We start from the raw sequence: 18009 nt of genomic DNA on the forward strand, positions 1-18009 counted from the left end.
TGACCATATGTGCGTGGGTTTATCTCTGGGCTTTCTATCCTGTTCCATTGATTTATATTTGTTTTTGTGCCAGTACCATACTGTCTTGATTACTGTAGCTTTGTAGTCTGAAGTCAGGGAGCCTGATTCCTCCAGCTCCGTTTTTCTTTCTCAATATTGCTTTAGCTATTCGGAGTCTTTTGTGTTTCCATACAAACTGTAAAATTTTTTGTTCTAGTTCTGTGAAAAATGCCATTGGTAGTTTGATAGGGATTGCACTGAATCTGCAGATTGCTTTGGGTAGTATAGTCATTTTCACAATGTTGATTCTTCCAATCCAAGAACATGGTATATCTCTCCATCTGTTGGTATCATCTTTAATTTCTTTCATCAGTGTGTTATAGTTTTATGCATAGAGGTCTTTTGTCTCCTTAGCCTAGGTATTTTATTCTTTTTGTTGTAATGGTAAATGGGAGTGTTTCCTTAATTTCTCTTTCAGATTTTTCATCATTAGTGTATAGGAATACAAGAGATTTCTGTGCAATAGTTTGTATGCTACTATTTTACCAAATTCATTGATTAGCTGTAGTAGTTTTCTGGTAGCATCTTTAGGATCCTCTATGTATAGTATCATGTCATCTGCAAACAGTGACAGCTTTACTTCTTCTTTTCTGATTTGGATTCCTTTTATTTCTTTTTCTTCTCTGATTGCTGTGGCTAAACCTTCCAAAACTATGTTGAATAATAGTGGTGAGAGTGGACAACTGTATCCTGTTCCTGATCTTAGTGGAAAAGGTTTCAGTTTTCACCATTGAGAATGATGTTGGCTGTGGGTTTGTCATATATGGCCTTTATTATGTTGAGGTAAATTTTTCCTCTATGCCTACTTTCTGGAGGGTTTTTATCATAAATGGGTATTGAATTTTGTCAAAAGCTTTCTCTGCATCTCTTGAGATGATCATATGGTTTTTCTCCTTCAGTTTGTTAATATGGTTTGTCACATTGATTGATTTGCCTATATTGAAGAATCCTTGCGTTCCTGGGTAAACCCCGCTTGATCATGGTGTATGATCCTTTTAATGTGCTGTTGGATTCTGTTTGCTAGTATGTTGTTGAGGATTTTTGCATCTATGTTCATCAGTGATATTGGCCTGTAGTTTTCTTTCTTTGTGACATCTTTGTCTGGTTTTGGTATCAGGGTGATGGTGGCCTCATAGAATGAGTTTGGGAGTGTTCCTCCCTCTGCTATATTTTGGAAGAGTTTGAGAAGGTTAGGTGTTAGCTCTTCTCTAAATGTTTGATAGAATTCACCTGTGAAGCCATCTGGTCCTGGGCTTTTTTTTGTTGGAAGATTTTTAATCACAGTCTCAATTTCAGTTGTTGTGATTGGTCTGTTTATATTTTCTATTTCTTCCTGGTTCAGTCTTGGAAGGTTGTGCTTTTCTAAGAATTTGTGCATTTCTTCCAGGTTGTCCATTTTATTGGCATATTGTTGCTTGTAGTAATCTCTCATGCTCCTTTGTATTTCTGCAGTGTCAGTTGTTACTTCTCCTTTTTCATTTCTAATTCTATTGATTTGAGTCTTCTCCCTTTTTTTCTTGATGAGTCTTGCTAATGGTTTATCAATTTTGTTTATCTTCTCAAAGAACCAGCTTTTAGTTTTATTGATCTTTGCTGTCGTTTCCTTCATTTCTTTTTCATTTATTACTGCTCTGATCTTTATGATTTCTTTCCTTCTGCTAACTTTGGGGTTTTTTTGTTCTTCTTTCTCTAATTGCTCTAGGTATAACGTTAGGTTGTTTATTTGAGGTGATTCTTGTTTCCTGAGGTAGGATTGTATTGCTATAAACTTCCCTCTTAGAACTGCTTTTGTTGCATTCCATAGGTTTTGGGTCGTCGTGTTTTCATTGTCATTTGTTTCTAGGTATTTTTTGATTTCCTCTTTGATTTCTTCAGTGATCTCTTGGTTATTAAGTAGTGTATTGTTTAGCTTCCATGGGTTTGTATTTTTTACAGATTTTTTCCTGTAATTGATATCTAGTCTCATAGAGTTGTGGTTGGAAAAGATACTTGATATGATTTCAATTTTCTTAAATTTACCAAGGCTTGATTTTTGACCCAAGATATGATCTGTCCTGGAGAGTGTTCCATGAGCACTTGAGAAGGAAGTGTATTCTGTTGTTTTTGGATGGAATGTCCTATAAATATCAATTAAGTCCATCTTGTTTAATGTATCATTTAAAGCTTGTGTTTCCTTATTTATTTTCATTTTGGATGATCTGTCCATTGGTGAAAATGGGGTGTTAAAGTCCCCTACTATGATTGTGTTACTGTCGATTTCCCCTTTTTATGGCTGTTAGCGTTTGCCTTATGTGTTGAGGTGCTCCTATGTTGGGTGCATAAATATTTACAATTGTTATATCTTCTTGGATTGATCCCTTGATCATTATGTAGTGTCCTTCTTTGTCTCTTGTAATAGTCTTTATTTTAAAGTCTATTTTGTCTGATGTGAGAATTGCTACTTCAGCTTTCTTTTGATTTCCATTTGCATGGAATATCTTTTTCCATCCCCTCACTTTCAGTCTGTATGTGTCCCTAGGCCTGAAGTGGGTCTCTTGTAGACAGCATATATACAGGTCTTGTTTTTGTTTCCATTCAGTGAGCCTGTGTCTTTTGGTTGGAGCATTTAATCCATTCACGTTTAAGGTAATTATCGATATGTATGTTCCTATTACCATTTTCTTAATTGTTTTGGGTTTGTTATTGTAGGTCTTTTCCTTCTCTTGTGTTTCCTACCTATAGAAGTTCCTTTAGCATTTGTTGTAAAGCTGGTTTGGTGATGCTGAATTCTCTTAGCTTTTGATTGTCTGTAAGATTTTAATTTCTCCATCGAATCTTTCTGAGAACCTTTCTGGGTAGAGTAATCTTGGTTTTAGGTCTTTCCCTTTCATCACTTTAAATATGCCCTGACACCCCCTTCTGGCTTACAGAGTTTCTGCTAAAAGATCATCTGTTAACCTTATGGGGATTCCCTTGTATGTTATTTGTTGTTTTTCCCTTGCTGCTTTTAATATTTTTTCTTTGTATTTAATTTTTGATAGTTTGATTAATATGTGTCTTGGCATGTTTCTCCTTGGATTTATCCTGTATGGGACTCTCTGCGCGTCCTGGACTTGATTATTTCCTTTCCCATATTAGGGAAGTTTTCAACTCTAATCTCTTCAAATACTTTCTCAGTCCCTTTCTTTTTCTCTTCTTCTTCTGGGACCCTATAATTTGAATGTTGGTGCATTTAATGTTGTCCCAGAGGTCTCTGAGACTGTCCTCAATTCTTTTCATTCTTTTTTCTTTATTCTGCTCTGTGGTAATTATTTCCACTATTTTATCTTCCAGGTCAATTATCCATTCTTCTGCTTCAGTTATTCTGCTATTGATTCCTTCTAGAGAATTTTCAATTTCATTTATTGTGTTATTCATCATTGTTTGTTTGCTCTTTAGTTCTTCTAGGTCCTTTTTAAACATTTCATGTAATTTCTCCATTCTGTTTCCAAGATTTTGGATCATCTTTACCGTCACTACTCTGAATTCTTTTTCAGGTAGACTCTCTATTTCCTCTTCATTTGTTAGGTCTGGTGGGTTTTTAACCTTGCTCCTTCATCTGCTGTGTGTTTCTCTGTCTTTTCATTTTGCTTAACTTACTGTGTTTGGGGTCTCCTTTTCGCAGGCTGCAGGTTCATAGTTCCCATTGTTTTTGGTGTCTGCCCCCAGTGGCTAAGGTTGGTTCAGTGGGTTGTAGGCTTCCTAGTGGAGGGGACTGGTGCCTGTGTTCTGGTGGATGAGGCTGGATCTTGTCTTTCTGGTGGGCAGGGCCGTGTCTGGTGGTGTGTTTTGGGGTGTCTGTGACCTTATTATGATTTTAAGCAGCCTCTCTGCTAATGGATGGGGTTGTGTTCCTGTCTTGCTAGTTGTTTGGCATAGGGTGTCCAGCACTGTAGCTTGATGGTCGTTGAGTGGAGCTGGGTCTTAGCGTTGAGACAGAGATCTCTGGGAGAGCTTTTGCCCTTTGATATTACGTGGAGCCAGGAGGTGTGTGGTGGACCAATGTCCTGAACTTGGCTGTCCCACCTCAGAGGCACAGGCCTGACACCCTGCCGGAGCACCAAGACCCTGTCAGCCACGTGGCCAGGTACAGTAGGTGTTCTATAGGAGTTTTTCCACATGTAGATGTATTTCTGATATATTTGCGAGGAGGAAGGTGATCTCCACGTCTTACTCCTCCGCCATCTTGAAGGTCTCCTCTAGAACCAGTGATTCTTAAAGAACTGCTTTATTCAACAGTGTGAGTTGAGAAAGAACAGTATGAGTCTGGGGCATTTTGTAGTATCAGAAAGTTAAGGAAGTGCTAAAAACTTTTTTCAAGGCACAGGAGCCAAACTAAAAGATCTCAGAATGGCCAGAGTTGGAACAACTTGAACAACAAAATTAATTACTATAATACTGAATTATAAAATAAGTAATAAAATAATTATCCTTGAGTCCATAGTGACATAGATAAGTAAATGAATACATGAACAAATTCAGAGGAAGTAACAATTCTTCCTCACTGAAGAATTCCAATTAATAAGTGTAGACAGAATGAGGAAAATAGAAAGATCACCATTAAAACACCATAGTAATAATCCCCCATGGGCAAGATCTGCTGATAGATGCTAAAATGAGTGAGTGGAAGTTTAAATAGAAACAGGATATTTGCATAATCTCAAAGTATTGCCCGCAAATGTTTAGTAATTATAAAGGAGGAAATAGTAAGTTTACAGTGTAAAATATTGGCAGACCCCATCTTAGGGATGTGACCAAAGTTAACATCACCAGTAATACACATTGACATCAAGTAACTCCTGATATAATGTGCTGAGGAGGACTCATCAGCCCTGGAGTATCCTTCTCAATAATGCATAGCACCTGTCTAATCATAAGAATACATTAAAGAAACCCAAATTTGAGGGATTTTCCAAAAATGACTGGCCAAGTGGACAGCAGGAAAGGTGAAGTAGAAAGCTCCAAGAATCCATCTGTCCACCTAGGCAGCAATTGTACTGGCAGAAACAGTCTGAAATGATGGCTTTGGAACTCTGGAGTCTATTTGAACACTTGTAGCTTACAGCATAAAGCTTGGCTGGTAAATTTCAGTTAGTATTGGTTGATTTCAGTCCTCCGTGTAGTAACAGCTATCCATCCCTCACCCCCCAGCCCCATGGCAGGCAGCTGTTTCAACAGCATCCTGTGTTTCTTGCTGGAGCCAGGGTAGGCAATAAGGACTTTGTCCTCAAATATCAGGATTCTGTGTTCTGATTGCAGATTGCTGCTCTAAATGCAGAGGTACAGACCCAGAGACTGGCAGTCATTGTGTCAACCCTCACTGGCTCAAGTGGCTTCCAGGAGATTTTAAGGAGCCACTTCTGGTTTCTTTTTTTTAACATTCAAAACAACCATATATATGGGGGAATTTAGAAAGACTTGGGAAAGATGAAGGCTCAGAAAAGACCTGAGAAGACCTTATGCTTTCACCTGAGGCTGATGCTGGCACAGACATACCCACTGTAAAAGAACAAAAACAAAAACAAAAACATGGGTTAGAAGAATAATCTGATTTCTAGAGTTACCAATTGAATGAAATATTCAATTTTCAACAACAACAAAAAAATCAGGAGGTGTAAAAAGAAACAGGAAAGTATGGCCCAGACAAAGGAACAAAATAAATCAATACAAAATATACCTGAGAAAGCCAAAGTGTCAAACTTACTAGACAAAGACTTTAAGACAAGTTAGTTAAAGATGCTCAAAGAGCTAAAGGAAGACATGGACAAAGACAGAAAAACATCATATGAGCTAAATGAGAATAACAATAAAGAGATTGGAATTATAAAAAGGAACCAAAAAGACATTCTGAAACTAAAAAGTACAATAATTGAATTGAAATATACACTAAAGGGCTTCAAAAGCAGATATGAACCAGCAGAAGATAGAGAAAATTTGAAGATAGGACAACTGAAAGTATTGAGTCTGAGAATAAAGAAGAGTGAACAGAGCCTAACTGGCCTTGTGGTACACTACTAGATGAACTAGCATATATAGTATGGGAGTCCCAGCAAAGAAAAAGAGAAAGAAAGGGGCACAAATCATATTTGTAGAAATAATGGCTGAAAACTCCCCAAATTTGACAAAAGGCATAAATCTACAAATCCAAGGTGCTCAATGGACTCCAAGTAGGATAAACTCAGAGACCCACACAAAGACACATCCCTTAAAAAGACTGTCAGCCAATTTCTCCTCAGTAATCTTAGAGGCTGCAAGAGAAAAAAAAAAACACTTGTCAATCAAGAATTCCATATTTGGCAAAACTATGCTGCAAGGATGAAGGAGAAATTAAGACATTCCTAGATAAAATCTAAGTGAGTTTGTTACTACAGCAAGTCCCCTACATATGAACGAGTTCCATTCTGAGAGCACATTCGTAAGTCCAATTTGTTCATAAGTCCAACAAAGGTAGCCTAGGTACCCAACTAACACAATTGGCTATATAGTACTGTACTGTAATAGGTTTATAAACCTTTCACACAAATAAAACATAAAAAAGAAACACAAAAAATAAAGAAAACATTTTTAATCTTAACCTTGGAAAGTACAGTAGTATAGTACAACAGCTGGCACTTCTTAGCAGTACCAGCTACATCACTGCTGCTTTTACGCTTGTTTCTTGACATCCTGGGCTTGAAATAAAGATACTGTACTACTGTACTACTGTGCTGTATACAGTACTGTACAGTAAAGTACCAAAAGTTCAACCACTTGTAGAGGATGCACGCATGTGACAATGTACACCAGACACATGAACTAACTTACATGATTGGACATACAAATGCATGTTCGCATCTTTTAAAGTTTGCAACTTGAAGGTTCGTATGTAGGGGACTTACTGTACTAGAATTTCCCTAAAAATTAGCTAAAGGAGTCTGTCAGCCTGAAATTAAAGGGCACTAGACAGTAACTCAAAACCATACGAAGAATAAATATCATAGGTAAAGGTAACTGTATAGGTAAATATAAAAGCCAATATTACTGTATTTTTGGTTTTTAACTCTCTTTTTTCTATATGATTTAAAAGGCAAGTTTATAAAACAATAATTATAAATCGATGTTAACGGACACAGTATATAACAATGTAGTCTGTAACAATAATAATATAAAGAGGGAGGGATGAAGATGTATAAGAGCAGAGTGTTTGTATGCTATTGAAGCTAAGTTGGCATTATTCACAGTAGGTTATTGTAAGATATTAATTTTAATCCTTAAGGTAATCACTAAGAGAAAACTAAAAGAATACAGAAAAGGAAAGAGAAAGGAAATCAAAAGGGTATACCACAATACAAAAATACAAAAAGAAACAATGATGGAAGAATTGAGGAACAAAAAGCATGTAAGATATAAAAATACAGAAAATAGCTAAATGGCAGAAGTAAGTCCTTCCTTTTCAGTAATTTGTTATGTTAGTCCCAGCCTATTGATAATGAGGCTATTGGCTAGGAATGCCTGAGGCACTCACCTCCTGGATTACTCATAGCTGTGACTGGACCAGTTCCTGTGGTTTGTATTATGATTGTAGGATGCACTTCAGCAAGAAACTTTGAGAGAACTTCGAGAAACAAGATTTATTCCTCAGAAATCCTGAAGAACACACAGCATGCCTGAGGGCCATTCAGCCAGGTCTGGTGGAGGGGTGGGAGTGGGACCTGGGTCTGTGCCTTTATGAGAGTCCATTGATGGGGTATCTGGGTTTCACGGGTTCACTCTTTATTGGCTAATCTAGAGCATAAGAGCTGGAATTAGAGCACAGGAAGGGAGAAGAGGGGTCACTCAATTGGTCAGTTATCTAGGTTACCCAGGGCTCTCTGAAAGAAAGACTTTCATGGATGGGAGCAGCCTAATTCCTAATCTTGTTGTTTTGCTAGTAGTTGTGTCATACAGCTGGCAGTATAGTTTTCAAGATGGATGTCTTTTGAAATAGGTGCCTCAGTAATCAAAAGCTTAATGTCAGGCACTTATATTACATACTTTAAATGTAAATGGATTTTAAATTAATCCAAGTAATCTAAAATTAAAGGCAGAAATTGGCAGAATGAATAAAAAGAAACACATCCAGATCCTGGAAACTAAGCAATCTTGAGAAAGAACAATGTTGGAAGACCAATACTTCCTGATTTCAAAGCTTACTACAAAGCAACAGTAATCAAAACAGTGTTATAGTGACATAAGGATAGACATACAGACCAGAGGAATAGAATAGAGAGACCAGAAGGAAACTCTCTCATAAATAATCAAATGATTTTTCAACAAGGTGTCAAGAACATTCAATGGGGAAAGGACAATCTTTTCAACCAATGGTGCTAGGAAAACTGGATATCCACATGCAGAAGAATAAAGTTGGACTCCTACCTCATATCATATATAAAGATTAACTCAAAATGGATCAAAGACCCAAATGTAAGAACTAAAACTATAAAACTCTTCAAACAAAACACAGGGGAATATGTCCATGACATTGGATTTGGAAATGATTTCTCAGATGACACCAAAAATAACAAAAGGCAACAAAAAGGAAAAAATAGATAAATTTGACTTCATCAAAATTTAAAATATTTGTGCATCAAAGGACACTATCAAGAAAGTGAAAAGACAACCCACAGAATGGGAGAAAATATTTGCAAATTAGATACACGATAAGGGGTTACTAACAAGAATATATAAAGAACTCATAAAACTCAACAACAAAAAAACAAATAATTAAAAAACATGCAAAGGACTTGAATAGACATTTCTCCAAAGAAGGTGTACAAATGGAAAATAAGCACATGAAAAGATGCTTAATATCATTAGTTATTAAGGAAATGCAAATCAAAACCACAGTGAGTTTCCATTTCACTCCCACCAGGGTGGTTATAATAAAGAAGACAGAAAAATAACAAAAGTGTTGGTGAACAGGTGGAGAATTTTGAACCACCATACATTGCTGGTGGGAATGTAAAATGGTGCAGTCTGGAATTTCTTCAAATATTAAACATAGAATTACCATGATCCAGCAATTCCACTCCTAGATATGTACACCCAAGAGAATCGAAAACACAAAACGTGTACATGAATGTTCATAGCAGCATTCACAATAGCCAAAAAGTACAAAGAAACTTACTGTCCATCAACTGGTGAGTGGATATACAAAATATGGTGTATTCATACAATGGAAAATTATTCAGCCATGTAAAGAAATGATGAACTGGTACATGCTACAACAGGACTGAACCTTGTAAATGTTATGCTAAGGAAAGAAGCCAGTGACAAAAGGTCACATTTTATATGATTCTACTTATATGAAATGTTCAGATTAGGAAAATTTATAGAGACAGAAAGCAGATTATTAATTTCCAGGGCCTGGGATGGGGGGATAGGGAATAACTACAAATGGATATGGGGTTTCTTTTAGTAAGTAAAACTATTCTGGAACTAGATAGTGGTAATGGATGCACAGCTTTGTGAATATTTTAAAAATCACTGAGTTATACACTTTAAATCATTGAATTTTATTGTATATGAATTATGTTATAATTTAAAACTAAAGATTTTAGAGGAACTGGAATTCTCATATGATAACTTAGGGAAATAGTTTGGCAATTTCTTCTAAAGTTATATATGCATTTAACGTATAACCTATCAATTAAATTCCTGGATATTTACTTGAGAGAATTGAAGGTATATGTCAATACAAAGACTTGTACATGAATATTCATAATAGCCAGAAACTGGAAACAACCCAAAAGTCCATCAATATGATAAATGAATACAAGGTGAATGAATAAACAAACTGTAGTGTGTTCATGAAAGGGAATACTACTCTGTAAGAAAGTAAGCAAACTGCTGATACACACAAACTTTGGTGAAATTTGAAAACATTATATGGAATTAAAGAAGCCAGACACAGGAGAGTATCTGATACATGATCATATATATCATTTTTAAAATGAAAAAATAGTTTCCAAAATTGATACAATAAGAGAGAGAAAAGCATAATTAAGAAGACAGCCTGCTTCCTAAAATTTATTGTATAGCTCATTTTTCCTCTACTTTTCAAGGCACAGATAATCCCTATGTTTTTATTAAGATGAAAAGCTTACTAATAAATTGCATATGACATTGTTACATTTATTGATAATATAATCTTACTATCACAATCAGATAAGGCTAGTACAGACAGGAAATAATAGACTCATGGATCTTAAGTTGGTTAGTCAAAATAATCACCTAGCTTTACTACTAAAAATTTTGATTTCTTGTGTGAATTGATTTCATGATAATATAATAAGCTAAATTCAGACTGTGGGAAAGTTTGGACAAGCAATCTAGTTTCCTTCAACAAAGAAATTTCTAGGGGAAATATAGATGGAAAAGAGTCTGTGTATTAAATGAGATTTAAGAGATATAATAACCACTCTATAAATCTAATTTGGATTCCCATTTGAATAAACAAACTTTAAAAATGGGACCATGGGGCTTCCCTGGTGGCGCAGTGGTTGAGAGTCTGCCTGCTAATGCAGGGGACACGGGTTCGAGCCCTGGTCTGGGAGGATCCCACATGCCGCACAGCGGCTGGGCCCATGAGCCACAATTACTGAGCCTGCGCGTCTGGAGCCTGTGCTCTGCAACAAGAGAGGCCGCGATAGTGAGAGGCCCGCGCACCGCGGTGAAGAGTGGCCCCCGCTTGCCGCAGCTGGAGAAAGCCCTCGCACAGAAACGAAGACCCAACACAGCCAAAAATAATTAAATAAATTAATTTAAAATAATAATAGTAAATTCAAAAAAAAAAAAAAAGGGACCAGAACTTAATGCTACTGAACTGTACACTTAAAAATGGTTAACATGGTAAATTTTATGTTATGGATATTTTATAACAATTAAATAAAAATTTTAAATGGAGAAAATAGGATTATTTGAACAATATCTGAATATATTAAGGAATTACCATTGTTTTATATATGATTATGCCATGTGAATTAAAAATTTTAAAGTATCCTCATCTTTTAGAGATATATGATGAAATATTTACAGATGAAATGACATGATGTCTTATATTTGCTTCAAAATAGCCCTTGAAATGGGGAGTTAGTGGGGGTTGAGATGAAAGAGAATTGGCCATAGAAATTATTGATGGAAGATACATACATCTGGGGTCGCTTTACTACTGTAAGTGTTAATAACCATCCATAATATAAAGTTAAAAGTACTCATTCCTGAGTCCAGTACCAAGAGGTAATATTCAGTAACTTTGGGTTGAGTCTCAGGAATATGCCCATCTGTGGAACCTGCCATTCCCAAGTAATTCTCATGTGGGATGTCCACATGCCTCAACTTGATAAATACTGCTTTAAATTAATCTGACTTTTGAAACATAGATGCAAAAATCTTAAATGCAATATTAGCAAATAAAACAGTGTATTAAAATAATCATATATAGTGAATAATTAGGGTTTATTCAAGGAGTGCAAGGATCGTTCAACAATCACAAATCTATTGATACAGTCACGTCAGCAGAATTTATTAAGATAATGCTAGCTGCTGTAACAAACAAGTGCAAAATCTCAGTGGTTTCACACAGGAAAGTTCCTCACTCACAGATGATGCATGTTTTACAAGCTTCTTCTGAGCAGCTCTTCTCCAGGTGATGACTAGGGACCTGGGCTCTATTTTTTTTTTTTTTTAATTGGAGTATAATTGCTTTACAATGTTATGTTACTTTCTGCTGTACAATGAAAAGAATCAGCTATATGTATACATATATCCCCTCCCTCTTGGACCTCCCTCCTACCCCCCACCCCATCCCACCCATCTAGGTCATTACAGAGCACCGAGCTGAGCTCTCTGGGCTATACCGCAGGTTCCCACTAGCTATTTATTTTACACGTGGTAGTGTATTTATGTCAAACCTAATCTCCCAATTCATCCCACCATCCCCTTCCCCCACTGTGTCCACAAGTCCATTCTCTACGTCTGCGTCTCTATTCCTGCTCTGCCAATAAGTTCATCTGTACCATTTTTCTAGATTCCACATATATGTGTTAATATACGATATTTATTTTTCTCTTTCTGACTTCACTCTATATGACAGACTCTAGGTCCATCCACATCTCTACAAGTGACCCAATTTCGTTCCTTTTTATGGCTGAGTAATATTCCATTGTATATATGTACCACATCTTCCTTATCCATTCATCTGTCGATGGACATTTAGGTTGTTTCCATGTCCTGGCTAATGTAAATAGTGCTGCAATGAACATTTCATTAGGGGCTTCATCATCTCAGAATCCTTAACATCCAGGCTTGTGGACCAGGAAAACAGTATGAAAGATGGGATGGGACATTTCAGGGATAAGTCATAGAAATGTACATATCATTTTCACACATGTTCCATTGGACGTAATCCAGTCTCATGGCCCTAATCTAACTGCCAAGGATGCTGGCAAATATAGTCTTCCTGTGAGTCCTGGAAGAGGAAGCTATACTGATGAACACCCAAACAGTCTCTGCCACAGAGATTAAAGAGATATTATACACAGAAGTTCTTTCCCTTGCATGTTCCACATCAAAAGTACAACTCTAATTCTGGTCACCAAATTCTAGTATTATTTCAGGATCTCTGCTGTCACTTTGGATCTAAGGAAAAAGGAACCTGTAGCCTTTTAAAATTTTACTTATTCTTAAGAAGAGAAAATTCTGTAATAATCTTGATAGTGCTGATTTAAAGCAAATTCCTCATTTAAAGCCAAAACAAAAGAGCAATGACAAAAAACAAACTTTAAGACTTTTTTATAAAGCAGTTTTAGGTTCACAGCAAAATTGATGGAAGGTATAGATTTCTAATATACCTCCTGCCCCACACATACATAACCTCCCCCATTGTCAATATTCCCCACCAGAGTGATATATTTGTTATAATTGATGAACCTACACTGATACATCAGAATCACCCAAAGTCCATAATGTACATTACAGTTCATTCTTGGGTTTGGACAAATGTATGACGACATATATCCATCATTATGGTACCATTCACAGTATTTTCACTGCCCTAAAAATCCTCTGTGGTCTGCCTATTCATTCCTCTCCCCTGCCAACCCCTGATGTTTGTATTGTCTCCACTGTTCTGCCTTTTCCAGACTGTCATATAGTTGGGATCATATAGTATGTAGCCTTCTTAGATTGGCTTCTTTCACTTAGTAATATGCATTTAAGGTTTCTTCGTGTCTTTCCATGGCTTGATAGCTCATTTCTTTTTAGCACTGAATAATACTTCGTTATCTGGATATACCACAGTTTATTTATCCATTCACCTACTGAAGGACATCTTAGTTGCTATCAACTTTTGGCAATTATTTATTTATTTATTTATTTATTTATTTATGGCTGCATTTGGTCTTTGTTGCTGTGCATGGGCTATCTCTATTTGCGGCGAGTAGGGCCTACTCTTCGTCGTGGTGCGTGGGCTTCTCATTGCAGTGGCTTCTCTTGTGGAGCACGGGCTCTAGGCACATGGGCTTCAGTAGTCATGGCACGCGGGCTCAGTAGTTGTGGCTTGTGGGCTCAGTAGTTGTGGCCTGCGGGCTCTAGAGCGCAGGCTCAGCAGCTGTGGCGCACGGGCTTAGTTGCTCCGTGGCATGTGGGATCTTCCCAGAACAGGGATCGAACCCGTGTCCCCCCTGCAGTGGCAGGTAGATTTTTAACCACTGCGCCACCAGGGAAGTCCCCAACTTCTGGCAATTATGAGTAAAGTTGCTGTAAACATCTGTGTGCAGGTTTTTGTGTGGACATGTTTTCAACACCTCTGGGTAAATATCAAGGAGCTTGATAGCTGGATCAAATGATAAGAGTATGTTTAGTTTTGTAAAAAAAAAAAACAAACAAACGGCCAAACTGTCTTCCAAAGTGGCTGTACCATTTTGCATTCCCATCAGCAATGAACGAGAGCTCCTGTTTCTCCAGTCCTCTCCAGCATTTGGTGTTATGAGTGTTCCAGATACTGGCCATTCTAATAGGTGTGTAGTGGCCTCTCATTGTTTTAATTTTGTTTTCCTGTTGACATAGATGTGGAGCATCCTTTCATATGCTTATTTATCATCTGTGTTATCTTCTTTGGTGAGGTGTCTGTTAAGACCTTTGGCCCATTTTTTAAATCAGGTTGTCTTCTTATTGTGGAGTTGTTAGAGTTGTGTATATTTCAAATAACAGTCCAGTTCCGATACGACTTTTGCAAATATTTTCTCCCAGTCTCTGCTAAGGAGATAGGTTCCTAGAGACAACTGCTCCAGGGGTTTTCTGATCGCCAGAGTAGGGGATACTAGGGCACAATTGGAACGTTAGTTCCAGGTGCCCCAGTGTCTGGACTGCAGCGGAGAAAGCTGTCCCCTTGGCAGACCAGTTTTGCAAAGTTGTTCTGGGAGTCTTCCTGGTAGCCCAGTCTGGAGCCTCCTCCTTCACCTTTCCATTAAGTTTGGAAAGCACTTAATTCCTCCGATTAAGCTTCTTGCTGCTTAAAATAGCTAGAGGGCTTTCTGTTTATGCGACTGAATCACAAGGGGTATGACTGTTAGATGAAAAATGCAGGCCATTGAACACTCTGTCACTTCCTGATGGCAAAGCTAACCCAGGTTTTTATGTCTTTCCCTGCCCAATTCTGTTGAAAGTAAAGAAAAATGAGGAGGAGAAGGTGGAAGAGCGGAGGAAGAAGAAAAGTCGTTGATAGCTGCACCATTAAGTAGGGCATAGTGCCATCACTGGAACAAAAACTTTTTGAAAATTCTGAAAGATATTAAGCCAATGAGATCAAATTGAGGGACGTTAATGATAGTGATGCCAAATACTCAATGCAAACAAAATAGGGCTCCCAGAAGCTCTCTGGAGTGACTGTAAGTTCTGAATATCTGGGCCAGTAGAAGGAAAATTGAAGACCTTCAGTTTGAAAACTGAGAGGGCCCTAGACTTGGATTACTATTCTTGACATTCTCCTCTAGGCTTAATTTTGCTTGGATTACTTGTTACATAAAGTGAGTGGTCTTACTGGACATGTTTCTAATATGTGAAATAAGGACACAGTGTTTTAAAATAGACCCAGGATTTTGTATATATTCAGGTATGGTGAAGCCAACAGATCAGGAGATAATTGTCATTATTATTCACAGGTCTCAAGAGTAGGGGGCATGCCCCACAATGCAGGGCCACACAGGGAAGCACCAGTTGGTCAAGAGGCAGGAGGAGGGAGAGGCTAACATGGATATGAGGCTTTATGTAGTTTCTGTGGGAAAGACGAGCTAGGCAGGGTAAGCAGACTTAGGACTGGCTAGTTTGAAAAAATTGGGCAGGCTCTGGACTGTAGTGCCTATCTCTAATTGTGTGGTACCAAGCTCAGGGTATGATTTGGGCAGGGGGATAGTGGCTCAGCCCAGTAAAGGAGGTAGTTGAGGGACTGGGCTCTGGATCGGTTGGTTTGCTGTGCTTTCTGGTGAGTGTTTGCTATCTTTGGGAATTAGCTAGCTCAGAGAGGGGCAGTCTCTCTAGGATCAGGAAGACCCCAGATGCCAGAGCTGAATATAGTAAGTCCCCTACGTACAAACCTTCAAGTTGCGAACTTTCAAAGATGCCAAAGTGCCCCTGTATGCCAGCTGTTGTACTGTACTACTGTACTTTTCAAGGTACTGTACTGTAAGATCAAAAATGTTTTATTTTTTGCGTTTGTTTTTTATGTATTATTTGTGTGAAAAGTATTATAAACTTTTTACTGTACAGTACTATATAACCGATTGTGTTAGTTGGATACCTAGGCTAACTTTGTTGGACTTACAAACGAATTGGATTTAATGAATGTGCTCTCAGAATGGAACTCGTTCGTATGTAGAGGACTTACTGTACAGAAAACAAGAAAATACAGTTAATACCCAGAGAAGGAAGGGGAGTAAGTACTTCCAGGTACTTAGAGATACACAGTCAGTAACTTTTAACATACTTGCAGATATGTCAGAACCATTTGGATTTGCTTCATAAACTCAAGTATTCAACAGCTAAATCAAAGTATGTAAATTTTGAGATTTGTTTAACAAAGTTTTGAGGTTCTCTATAGATGAATAACTAGGTAACCTTTATGAAAGGCTCATGGTGTGCTAGACGCTGCCCTAAGAAATTTATATGTTTACACTTAATCCCGAACAATCCCATGAGAGCAGATTTTAGTTTTATTCACATTGGGGGAAACTGAAGCTTGGAAAGATTAAATAACTTGCCCAAGTCCACGCTACTAGTAAGTGGGAGCTGGCACTTAGACCCAGTTCAGTCTGACCTTAGAGTCCATATCATAATCACTCTTTCTCTACCACCTCTCTACCTGCAATACATTTATAACAATTAATTGCATCTATTCACAAAGGCTTTGAACTGAAAGTCAGCTTAGCATGATAGTTAAGAGCATGTCAATGGGGATAGTAATAGTACTAACTTCATAAAGTTTTTGCAAGGATTAAATTAGTTAACGCACTTAAAACAGCACCTAGCAACATAGTAAGCCCTCAATAAATGTTAGTTATTATGTATACTCTCCCTTTATTTATTTAAGCTGTATATGAGCATTTGTTGGCCCAATGTCTAAATAAACTCTCTATAGCTATGATTGACTTAGTCTTAAACAAAAATAAAGTCAATAGCTAATTTCTTACATTTTACAATACCCATGATAAAGCAAATGCCCATATAAAAAGAGAAACTGGCATTGTAAAGCCGTTAATAGTTATTCTTTAAAGTGTTTGATATGTACTAGCATTACATTCATTGCTCTAAATTATTACTGTATATGGGAATGGCCTTAAGAATATAACAATATTCTTATGTAATTTAATTTCTTTTTTTTAACTAGAGAAAAGCGGTTACAGGAATGGAAAGCTCTTAAGAAAAAACAAAAATTTGGGGAATTAAGAGAAATTTCTGGAAATCAGTATGTGAATGAAGTCACAAATGCAGAAAAGGATGTGTGGGTTATAATTCACCTATACAGATCAAGGTAATTACCATAGCTTTTTGCAAAAGGCTAATATACTAATTTTTAGTATACGTATTTCTGGTTTTAATGTTTTATAAAACATATAACAAAGATTAATCAAGAAAAATAAAGTAAATCAACCATACTTCAGTTAAAAAAAGAAAAATATGGACTTCCCTGGTGGCGCAGTGGTTAAGAATCTGCCTGCCAATGCAGGGGACATGGGTTCGAGCCCTGGTCCGGGAAGATCCCACATGCCGCAGAGCAACTAAGCCCGTGCGCCACAACTACTGAGGCTGCGCTCTAGAGCCTGTGAGCCACAACTACTGAGCCTGCGTGCCACAACTACTGAAGCCCGCGTGCCTAGAGCCCGTGCTCCACAACAAGAGAAGCCACCGCAATGAGAAGCCCACGTGCCACAACTAGAGAAAGCCCGCGCGCAGCAACAAGGACCCAACACAGCCAAAAATAAATAAAGAAAAATATATGTGTAGAGTCATTGGCTTCAGGGATTAAATTAGGTATTTTAATATATTTTCATGTCTAATTTAAAGAACTTGTCATACTTCTTAGAAAAATAAGTACTCTTTGACAGTTAATTAAAAAAACTTATAGAAAATTTCAAACATACAGAAAAGTAAAAAGAATGATAAAATGAGCACCCTAAATACCAGACAGGTATATTCAACAATGAACATTTTGCCATATTTGTATCATTTTGTTTATATGTGTATGTGTGTGTATTTGTAGTACCATTTCAAAATAAATTACACGATGCTTTACTCTGAAGTACCTCAGCATGCATCTTCAAAATATAAGGGCATTTTTCTATATAACCATTTTCTCACCTAATACCCAGGCAGTCCTTACTCAAATTTCTCCAACTGACTTCAAAATCTCTTTCATAA

The 18009-nt window shown here is 37.3% G+C and overlaps 1 protein-coding gene across 1 annotated transcript in view; it reads left to right on the top strand.

Annotated features, from left to right (window-relative positions):
• PDCL2 (phosducin like 2) overlaps positions 1-18009 on the top strand; it is a 42071-nt gene that overhangs the window by 11643 nt on the left and 12419 nt on the right. Inside the window, exon 4 of the mRNA XM_059924097.1 lies at positions 16979-17122. Within this exon, the coding sequence (XP_059780080.1) occupies positions 16979-17122 (144 nt within the window). The remainder of the gene's footprint in view (positions 1-16978; positions 17123-18009) is intronic.

The sequence above is a fragment of the Balaenoptera ricei genome, chromosome 5 (assembly GCF_028023285.1).
Source record: "Balaenoptera ricei isolate mBalRic1 chromosome 5, mBalRic1.hap2, whole genome shotgun sequence".
Lineage (NCBI taxonomy): Eukaryota > Metazoa > Chordata > Mammalia > Artiodactyla > Balaenopteridae > Balaenoptera > Balaenoptera ricei.